At 41.4% G+C, this 11,587-nt stretch overlaps 1 protein-coding gene across 5 annotated transcripts in view; it reads right to left on the bottom strand.

The window, feature by feature from the left end:
- Nucleotides 1-809: 809 nt before the first annotated feature.
- LOC109935195 (membrane progestin receptor gamma-B) overlaps nucleotides 810-11,587 on the bottom strand; it is a 65,008-nt gene continuing 54,230 nt past the window's right edge. For 3 of the 5 annotated variants that reach the window (XM_048615776.1, XM_048615775.1, XM_020533869.2), the window contains 2 exons: nucleotides 9,231-9,375; nucleotides 810-7,854 (listed from right to left, as the gene is read on the bottom strand). In XM_048615776.1, coding sequence (XP_048471733.1) covers nucleotides 7,589-7,854; nucleotides 9,231-9,375 — 411 coding nt within the window. In that variant the 3' untranslated portion in view covers nucleotides 810-7,588. The remainder of the gene's footprint in view (nucleotides 7,855-9,230; nucleotides 9,376-11,587) is intronic. The other 2 variants (XM_048615777.1, XM_048615778.1) reach the window with 1 other exon arrangement.

Genomic DNA, 11,587 nt, shown 5'->3' with positions numbered 1-11,587 from the left:
CCCTTTTCTGATGAAGGGTCTAGGCCCGAAACATCAGCCTCTCTGCTCCTATGATGCTGCTTGGCCTGCTGTGTTCATCCAGCCCTGCACCTTGTTGTCTCGGATTCTCCAGCATCTGCAGTTCCTACTATCTACAGGCACTTCTGCCTAGATTACAGAAACTGAGAAAGCACTCAAAAGCATTTTAATCTATTTGCTGTGTTTCTAATGAAAAAAGAAACTGGCTGCTTCAGAAGCCATTAATAGCGGCTGGTAAACCAGTTCTAGTTCTCATGATTAATCAATAGTGCTTTAGCTATAATTACATTTAAACACCCCTTGTAATTGTATCCAACTGCTCTGACAAAACAGCACCAGGTTTTTTATACCAGACAACATGTTAAAGCTCTTTAAAGTATATCAATAGCTGCAAAGTATTCTTTTCATAGTATTTTGCAGCCGAATATGTTTTTGTTGTTTTATTTTGTGCTCACTGAATTGACTTAATGCAATCTATGATTCCAGAACCGTGGCGGAGGGTTGGGGGCATAGTTCTCGATTGACGAGTTGGAGAGAAGTTGAGCAGAACGTTTTTTCACCCAGAGAGTGATGGGATTCTGGAACTCACTGCCTGAAATGGGTGGTACAGACAGAGGCCCTCATCACGTTTTAAAAATGTCCTGGACGTGCACTTGAAGAGCTGCAACCAACACGATAATGGACTGTGAGCTGGAAAGCGGGATTAAGTTGGATAGCATTTACTTTGCTGGCACAGACACAATGGGCTGAATGGCTTCCTTTTGTGCTAAATAAATCTATGAGATTGTGCCAGGGGATAGAACATTTACTGTTGAAGGCACCCAGGATAGAAACCTGTCTTGAATATGTGTGCAATCCAGATGCGACTACACCTGCTCCCTGGTATATACACTGCCTGCCAAGCTTCACAGTTATTATTCCATGGGGCCATATAACAGGCAGCGAATCCACAACTGCACAAAACAAATTTCTACTGCATTGTATTAGCTTCAGATGCAGTGTGGCATAAGAGAGTTTACTAGACCATTTTAACATGCCTCAGCCCCAAACTCAGTAAAGTCTAAGTGTGATTACCCTTATGAGGCCTATTGGGAATCCCTAAATAATCTCCTCATGGAGCTTATGGAGTTCCCTTTGGTAACAGGCAATGGCCTGCCAACTGGAACTCATCACCTGAACCCTCTATAAAGGAGACACAGAATGAGGGTGGGAGGTACTGTCCCCACTTCTGAGCTAGGAGACCCAGGTTCAGGTCCCACCTGTTCCAGAGGTCACAGAATCTAAAATCCCTACAGTGTGGAAGCAGGCCATTTGGCCCATTGAGTCCACACCAACCATCCGAGAAGCATCCCACCCAGACCCATCCCCTACCCAATGGCTAATCCACCTAGCCTGCACATCCCTGGATACTATGGGTAATTTAGCATGGCCAATCCACCTAACCTGCACATCTTTGGACTGTGGAAGGAAACTAGAGCACCCAGAGGAAACCCACGCAGACACGGGGAGAATGTGCAGACTCCACACAGATGGTTGCCCAATGCTGGAATCAAACCTGGGTCCCTGGTGCTGTGAAGCAGAGTCCTAACCACTGAGCCACCAGGGTTTTAATACCAGACAACATGTTACTAAACAGGTTGACTAGAAAATACCTAAAATTGATAAAGCAGACCCAGGAATGGATCTATAGCATTGTCTGTCCTGGACTGGGACTATGTACATCACAAGTAGTGGCTCTATTTTGCTAGTTAGCAATAAATGATGTTCCTTTTCAGTTAGGCTTCCTGACTTATTACAGTTAATTGTGACATTTCTCTTCCCGTTTCTTACACCCGGCCGCCTGATGTTTGTTGGGGAGAGATCAGCAGTTTATTGAGGTCAGATGCCAATTTAAAATGGGAGTGAAATCTGGGCCTTTTACTTTCTAAATCAGGAATTGCAATCAGTTGTGAGATTCACTTTCTCCATGGGTGAACATCAATATATTGGCTGAGGGACTCACACCCACACAATAGAGTTAAGTGCCAATATGTTGAAAGCACATATTCTCCTGCAACAGTATCAGGATTGAGGTTGCCCAACTTCATTTTAAGTAGGCCGCTTGAAACCAAGGAGACTTTAATTACAATAATCTCAATAGAATTTGAATTTAGATCCGAGGCTAGCATCTAAAATCCTTTCTAACAGATATATTCAAAACTTCAATTTTTTTGCTTGTCGGCAATTGGATGTATACTACCATCACCATTCACCACATATATATTTCATCATTCATCTCATGAACTCTCATACATCACTGATTTTGAAATTGTGCTCCTTGTGGGAAAATTACCTAATTTTTCAATAAAATCAATCATTGCACAAAAAGTATATTGTCTTTCAACTAATTGACTGCTCCAAGTATAATGTGCAATCAAATACTTTATTCTACAAAAGTAAACCACAACCTAAAACGTTTGTTTCTGGTCGTCTTAAAGCTTTGTTCTCATCTGTAACTTAAAATCTACACTAATATTTCCATTCAAGCACTCGTCATATAGAGTATTTTGTTAAATATTGGCCCATGCTTGAGATGCAGATAGGTATAGATAGATATTTGCCTTATTCAGTGAAAATTGGTTCACCATTCTTAACCTAGACCCTGGAATTATGCTTAACACCAACAACAAATTATTAGAACGAAATGCTAAAACTGTATCGTGACTTTGCTCAGAGACTATCAGTAGAATCTGGGCCCTTTACTTTCTAAATCAGGAATTGCAATCAGTTGTGAGATTCACTTTCTCCATTGGTGAACATCAATATATTGGCTGTGGGAGTAACACCCACACAAAATTTCCATGTAGAGTTACATGCCAATATGTTGAAAGCACACATTCTCCTGCAACATTGAGAGTTCCAACCACCAGGTTACCCATCAAGAAACTGGGAGGCTGCCCTGCAAAATTTTGCTTCTATTCAAATTACTTGACATTTTCCTATTATAGCCAATCAAATGCAGTGTTGGAATCCCAGGTTTTAAAAAAGCAGGAAATGTTGCATTTGGTTTCTCTCTATCGACATTCCCAGATGCAATTTGAAAACTCAATTAACATGGTTCCCTCATCACCAACATCCTGTAACATCACAGTAACCTGAACAGATCTGGCTTTGGACTGCAGTTCTTTGCACTAAATTGTTAGCAATAGAGTCATTATGCACTCTCTCCCAGATGAGTATTTTACATCAGAGATAAATTGCGCAGAGATGCAACATATCCCACGTCCAGTTGTTTTGCCTCACAGATCGTTGAATGTTAGAAATTATTGAAAAATTCAGAGAAAAATGTGTTGAAGGTTATACTAAACAAATATATTGATTTTTTTTCAAATAATCTCCATCCTCTTTATCAACAAAGTGTTCGAATCAATACTTTATAAACTCATCACAATGTTTCCAAATCCAATTTTATTCTCTTCCAGGATCTAAAGTCTATGGATCCTCTATTTCCATCAAAAAGATACAACCTTACAAAATTCCGCTATTCCCAAATCAATATACCTTGATCTAAAATAAAACAATAACTGTAGATGCTGGAGATCTGAAACACATAAAAACATAAATTGCTGGAGAACCTCAGCAGCTCTGACAGCTTTGGTGGTGACAGAAACAGAGTTAATGTTAACTCTGTGTTTCTCTTCACTGATGCTGCCAGAGCTGCTGAGTTTCTCCTGTAATTTCTGTTTTCTGTGCCTTGATCTGTTTCATCTTTCCAACTTTGTGGGAAAAAAATCTTTGCTCGTAGCATGTGCCATGATCTTCACCCACCACCTCACCCTTTGGCTCTCTGATCAAACTTACGTTCTCAAGTCGCAGGGACGCTGGGTGAGGGGTAAAGGAGGCCAGGATTGAGGGAGGAGAGAAATGGATCAACTGCCCGAAACTAAAAACACCCTCCGACTCCTACTTTCACATTATTTGGGCAATTGAAGCATCGGGTGGGACCTGATGCTGAAGAGGTATCATCCTTATATAAAGCAAGGTGTTGATTCCACAAACAAGACATTGAGATTAATGTAATATTGACTTCTACAGACAGTGTTATATAGTGCATCTATTCAGCCTAAGTAGTTTGTCCTGCGTTTTCATCACTTGTAAAAGTAACGGCCCTAATCCCATTAACTCATTTGGTTCCACTAACCGTTAATCCCATTGCCTTCAACCTTGGAAGCCAGCCTTGATGTTTGGCACAGCCTTTGTTTCAGTCGGTAGTGTACACTGCATCTCTGTGTATGACAAACATGCTAAATCATATATCTGTATCCCCTCATTCTGAACCCCTCATCCATTGTAAACAGTCCATTTCTATTAATTCTGTCTCATTAGTTAAAAGATCAATATCTTCAAAATGATGCATAGTAGTTTAAATAACACATAAGTAGATATATGAAGATATCCATAAATTCCTTTCAAAATCATACTAGGATTGATTTCCCCTGCGACTATATTAACGAGGATGTCAGTCATTAAAGAATGATGGGTGCTTTGACCTTTTGCAATCTGACTTGAATTGAGAATGCAAACTTCAGTGCTTTGAAAAAAAAAGAGCTGTATGGAGCTTATTCCACATGCACACAAGGCTGGCACAGACTCCGTGCCAATTTAACTTATACTAAACATACGACTAATCAATGGGCTGTGAAAAAAGGATTGGCATCCTTCACATAACCTCCCTCTCACTTTGAAAAAACAAAGCAATTTGGCATAAACATTTTAAAACTTCAGATGCTAATTTCACACAGCACAGCAAACACCACATGGAGTGGTTGAGGCAAATGGTACTAATGCATTTTAGGGAAAAACACGAGGGAGAAAGAAACAGAAGGATACAGTGACAGAACTGGATAAAGTATAGTGTCGGAGGAGAATGCTTGTGAGAAGCATAAACACTGTAAACATTATGTCAAACAATGAAATCTCTAACCTTTGTTACTAATAATATATTTAATTTCAAGCTCTATTTCCCACTTGGACTGTCCCATTAATGGAGTATGGAGTGATGGCTACTTGGTCCCTACTTGGTCCAATTGTAATTGCTCTCAATCAGGACAGCGAAGTTGTACTGTGTGATATTAGTTTTTCAAGGCTAAACATGTTTATGTCAAATACCTGTTCATTAAAGCAAACCATTCAAAATGGATGGATTAGATTTTCTGCTAATTTAATGGACAATAGTCAGCGTACTTTGTACACCCTCATGTAATTACAAGTTCAATTATTTGCTTTGTACTTGAGCTGGTTAAGATGATTAAATTACTATTTCCTACATTGCACGAAGAACTTCATTGACCGGAAAGTGCCCTGGGGTCTTCCTGAGCTTATGAAAGGAGTTGCATAACAATGCAAATCTTATCAGACTAATTCCTTCCAATAGAATCATGTTGGAAGGTTTGACTATTTATGTTTTTTTTAACCTTTTCCTAACAATGCTGATGTTGCAGTTTTTCAATGCAGTTCACACCATCTCAATCACTGGGCTGAAAAAAGACATCGTTTTGAGGTTTTGTAATGCAGTTGCCCTAAGCCGTCTCTTTAATGGAAACTATCACAGCTCCTGTGATAACAGAAATGCTTAATCCCTGGTACCATTCCAATAAATCTCCTCTGCAAGTCCCTCGAAGGCCTACAGACCTGCAACATTCAAGGAAGTGATGCTAATTTGTCAGTCTATGGATTTCACTCTGAGGTTGCAATGTAACAATACCTAAGTATTCTTAGAAAAAGAAAACTGGGGATGTTTTGAAAGATGGGAGGAGAGCATTCCTCTGTTCACTCTTCTGAGAAAAAGCAGAACTTTTCTTTCATTTTAGAAACACTTTTTGTTAATTTCTCTCAATGAGATAAGCTTAGGAAGTCTTTGTAATGCAGCCAACTCATAGTGAAGTTTCCTCCCACTGTTTTCAAGGAAGTTAGGAACCACACAAGAAACTATTTGTTAAAACAAAAGATCTCTTTCCAGGCATTTCAGGAAGGGCAACAAATATGTGAACCAATTTTCTAGAGACTACATTTAGACATTGATCTACAGGGCTAGATGCAATGTGAAGTTTTAAAATTCTCTTTGAAAATTCTCACCCTTCCATGGTTTCTGTTCCTCACTCCTCTCCATCCTTGTAGCCTCTTGAATTCTATAACCCTCAAAGATCTCTGCGTTCTTCCAATTCCTGCCCCTAACAATGAAAGTCAAGGCCCTAATTTATTATCCTTAAGCTCCGAAATTCCTCTCCAAGTGTATCTATCTCCCTCTCTCCTTAAGTTAAATAGTGTGATGTGTGATCCCATGAGACACCCCAGCTCCCCTCACCATCTGCACCATGGGCTGCAACTGTGATCTCTGGTGGATTTGTTATAGGCTTGTTAGGGGCATGCTTAAGGAGGTGGGTGGGGGGTGTTGAGGGTGCAGGTGTGGTGTGGTTGCCTCTCTATGCTATGCCTGTAGCCTAGCAGCTTGGGTCTTTTCTGATATGTATTTATATTAAAAAATACTCTGGACCTTTTCCCTTTTCCGATGCTCAGCTCCCACTTTGGCCAATGGGACTGCCAATCTCCAAGGGGCTGAAGGGCCTTCTATCAGCCCTCCACCCTCCCACCCAGTTGGATAGTGAGCTCACTCCCCTTGGTCTTTAATCGACTGAAACTTTGAAGCCAGCATCGGAGATGTCAGTGAACGTGTCAGCCAGAGAAATGGCATCTGTCGTCAATGGAGTTGTAGAGAAACACTGGGAAACCCAGTGAAACCTTTAGCCATGTGATTGGCTGTCATGCCTGATCTACAGCCACAACTGACGGCCAGATTGAAGTTATTCCAGCTTCTCTTTTTGAATTTATTCACAGGATAATCGGCATCACTGACAGGGCCAGCATTTATTGACTATCCCTAATAGCCCATCAAAAGGACAGACCTCAAGATTACAGCCCTACTGGTGATGACATAGTTCGACACCCTACCACTAAATCAAAGGTCCCGGCTTCAAGTACCACCTGCTCCAGAGATCTGTAATAAAATCTTTGAACAGGTTGATGAGAAAATATCCTTAAATTAAGGTTAATAACTAACCCTTAACCACCCCTATGACAAGAGTTCTCCACTATTTCAGCTATGTCAAAACTTGTCTATTCATCTTCCCAAAACTCTGAAATCCAGGCTTCTTAGAACACAAGTCTACATCCAACCAAGGAAGGTTCAACGATATATTCCACGAAGGAAGTGCTTATTGGGTACCAGTGATCAAACATGGGCTGCTGTAGCTGAACTGACCTTCCACTAGCCCCAGGGCTATTTTATAACCACAGTAAATAAAACCCGCACGGTATAATATAAATATCCACATCATTGGACACAAGCTTATTAAAGATTACCATTAAAAGGCACAGCCTGTTATTTGGGAGACATATCCATTTTAAACAGGAATATACTTCATTTCTTCCCATGTCACAGTAGTGATAGCTGAAGTGTTAGGCTAATCGCTCCCACTCTTTAAAAACTCTCGGCCTCTTTCTCAGCTGGTTCAAGAAGCAGGGTTGTAACATCCTAATCCGTCTTGAACTTCTCATTCAAGTATTCATATCTCAGTTCAGGCAACTTTGGTGTCCAGTACAGAGCCAGGGAGAATAGTGCAATGATCAGGAGGTTCAACACAAGGGCAAAACCAAGGGCACCAATGGTGCCCATGAAAGAGGGCAATGGTGCGTGAAGTGAGAGCCAAGAGTGGCGCAATGTCATGTCCATTATGATCGCTTCCATTTGGAAATGAGTGCCGATGATTGCACAGATGTGAAACAGCTGGTGGCTATGACCTGGAAGGAATACATTGCGAATGGAGATGGTCACATGGCTTGAAAACCAGAAACAATGGACTCAAAAACATATTAAAACAGCCTTATCAATGAAAAAAAGGGTTGCGTGCAGATGCATTTGTGTTCTTAGTTTTGCACACGATCTTAGCTTACTGCCTGTGAGAGGAAGGAAAATGATCTCCCAGTGGGTTGCCATAGAGGCACATCTTCCCATAATTCATTTCAACACCGAAAGCACTCTATTGAAGCTGTAAGACCTCTGGGCATTAGAAAGTGAAAGTGAATGCTAATGTAATAGTTCAGAATATAAAGAAAGAACAGCCATAATTCTCTATGTGGAGAGATTCCAAACTCAAGTGTGCTCTTACAGACTTAGAATCATAGAATTTTACAGTACAGAAGGAGGTCATGTGTCTGTACCAGCTCCCAAAAGAGCTATCCAGCTAATCCCCCTCTCCAGCCCTATCTCTGTCGCCCTCTAACTTCATCCCTTTCAAACTTAGTAGAAGTTAAGCATTGCTTAAGCTCAGAAAGAGGCTTTAGGTGCAGGTCATTCCCCCAAATACCTTCCTGAGGTATTAGTACACAGAATACAGGGGAAAAAACATCATTGATGGAGACTTGTGATCAATTGGCCCAGATCACATCCTATTCAAACTGTGACAAGGAGCCAACGACAAGTCTCTTTGTTGGTGCTCTCTGAATTGAGCACTCTGGATAAGGCCTGGGTAACATAATGAATATAACATTACAAAGCAACAGTGAACTTTACAATTAACCAACATTTGATGTTGGTGGACTGTCAGAGACTCAGGAAGGAGCTGACCTGGTGAGAATTCAGGATGAACCCAAGTGCACTGCAGGTTGGTGCTGTGTGGTCACATGAGCACCACTGGTGTCAGAAGGGAAAGGGACAAAAACCCAAACAAAAACATATTCATCACATTTTTGAAAAAAATGCCGTGGGACTCCTCTTGCATCATCTGTTGGATATCCTTTTCACAGTCAAGGCAGATGTTGCCAGCTTTTGCTGGCTTTGGATTTATACATTGTTGGTTTTGGTTCAAGTATTGACAACTTTGAATAAGTTGTCTAGACATTTCTACATTTAAAACTGGATGCCAAGGGTCACATTTCTAGAATAATGCTGTGATGCAGAGCCAGGGATTACTGAGGTTAACCTGCAAACATCACATTCAAGCCGGTTTCAAACTGGTTCCTTCCTATCATCCTACCCTCAATTTTGGACATACTGAGGGGTGACATTTAATTCATAGGGTTAGCAATAACGGAACGAGTGAGTAACACAAAGGATCACAAAACTAAGGATAACTGAGCTTACAGCATAGATATTCCAACTTTTCCCAAAGCCTTACCAATATAGTCAAATCTCCCTGGAGCAAGGCGCTCTGGTAAGTGTGTTGCAAACAGGAAGCAAGTTAGAAAGGCAAGTGCCACGTGTCTGTAGTGGATAGGTATTGTCTCGTTGTGAGCACAACCTTCCCCCGAGCAAAGGAACAACTGTACAGAGAAAAATAAAACAGAAACTGATTCAGTGACACTGCAGTATATTTAACAACAACAACGAGCTAAAATTCCAAACCTTCTTTAAAAATTCATTCATGCAATTTGGGGCATTACTGGCTGGGCTAGTATTTGTTGGATATCCTTAGTACCGTTGAGAAGGTGATGATGAGCAACCTTGTTGAACAGCTGCAGTCGATGTGACATTGCCTACACCAACAATGCTGTTACTGAGTTCCAGGAGTTTGAAACAGTGATACTGAAGGAACAGTGATATATTTCCAAGTCAGGATGATGCATGGCTTAGAGGGGAACTGCGGATGATGGCTGATCCCATGCTTTTGCTGTTCATGTCCTTCTAGATGGTGGAGGTTGCAGGTTTGGAAGGTGCTGTCTGAGGAGTCTTGATGAGTTGTTGCAGTATGTCTTGTAGATGGTACACACTGCTGCCACGGTGTGTCATCAATAGGTGGAGTGAACTTTTGTGATGCCAATCAAGCGGGCTGCTTTTTCCTGGATGGTGTCGAGCTTCTTGAATATTGTTGAAACTGCACCCATCCAGGGCAAGTGGGGAGTATATATCACACTCCTGACTTGTGCCTTGTAGTTGGTAAAGAGACTTTGAGGAGTCAAGAGAATATTTATCCATCACAGAAACTACCAGACTTTAAAATATTCTTGCAGCCACAGTATTTTAGTGCAAGTCTTGTCCAGTTTTTGGCCAAGGGATGTGATTTTGGGGAAAGTCAGCAATGGTCATGCCATTGAATGTCAAGGGATAATAGTTCGGTGCTGTATTGTTGGGGATGGTCATTGTCCGGCATATGTGTGGTGCCACTAATCAGCCCAAACTTGAATATGGTCCAGGTCTTGTTGCATTTGGACAAGGGCTGCTTCAGAATCTAAGAAGTTGTGAGTGGTACTGCATATTCTGCAAACAGTGAACATTCCCAAATCTGATCTTATGATGAAGGAAAGGTCATCGATGAAGCAGCTGAAGATGTTTGGGCGTAGGACACTAGCCTGAAGGACTCCTGCAGAGATGTCCTGGAGCTGAGATGACTGATCTCCAACAACCACAACCATCTTTATTTGTGATAAAATTGACTCCAACCAGCAACGAGTTTTCCCCTTGATTCTCATTGACTCTAAAATTGTTACGGTTCCTTGATGTCTCATTCAGTCAAATGTCATGGGTGGTCACTTTCCTTGAGTTCAGCTCTTCAGTTCATATTAAGCCTTTAATATAAGGAGCTGAGAGATAGTAAGAACTGCCTATGCTGGAGTCTGAGATAACACACAATGTGGAGCTGGAGGAACACAGCAGGCCAGACAGCATCAGAGCAGCAGAAAAGCTGATGTTTCAGGTGGGGATGTCTGAAGAAGCGTCCCGACCTGAACTGCCAGCTTTCCTTACATAAGTTGCTGAGTTGTCCTGGCTGAACCCAAACTGGGCGTCACTGAGCAGTTATAGCTGAGCAGGTGCTGCATGATAGCACTGTTACTTCCATCACGTTACTGATGATCGAGAGTAGACTGATGGGGTGGGAATTGGCTGGGTTGGATTTGTCCTGCTTTTTGTGCACAGGACCTACCTGGCAATTTTCCACATTGTCGACTTGATACCAGTGTTGTAACTGTACTGGAACAGCTTGGTTAGGGGTGCAGCAAGTTCTGGAGCACAAGTCTTCAGTTCTAATGCTGGAATGTTGTCAGGGCCCGTAGCCTTTGCAGGGTCCAGTGCCTCCAACTGTTTCTTCATATCCCATGGAATGAATTTGCCAGCAGCTTCCCATGCACAGTCCATTTCAGCTTCTCACATTGTTCTTTGACAGTCTGCTATCTATATTTTCAACTTACCCTGCATTCTAAAACCTTCCAACACTCTGATTAAAGATGGAAGTGAAATACTGACGGGAAAACAGAAAGTGCTGAAAACAGTCAGCAGGTCTGGCAACATCTGTGGCGAGTGAAACAGAGTTAACATTTTGAAGAACAGGCAAATTGGACTAAATTTTTCTCTCCACAGACACTACCAGACCTGCTGAGCACTTCCAGCAATTTCTATGATTAAATATTGCACCAGTAGGAAATTCTGTATAGCAGTATCAGTGATGAATTGAGATTTGAAATTTTGAATGGCAGTATCAGTGAATGAATTGAGATTTGAAATTTTGAATGGCAGTATCAGTGAATGAATTGAGATTTG

This window comes from Rhincodon typus, chromosome 33 (genome assembly GCF_021869965.1).
Source record: "Rhincodon typus isolate 14 chromosome 33, sRhiTyp1.1, whole genome shotgun sequence".
Lineage (NCBI taxonomy): Eukaryota > Metazoa > Chordata > Chondrichthyes > Orectolobiformes > Rhincodontidae > Rhincodon > Rhincodon typus.
This window is presented reverse-complemented; position numbering and strand designations above follow the sequence as displayed.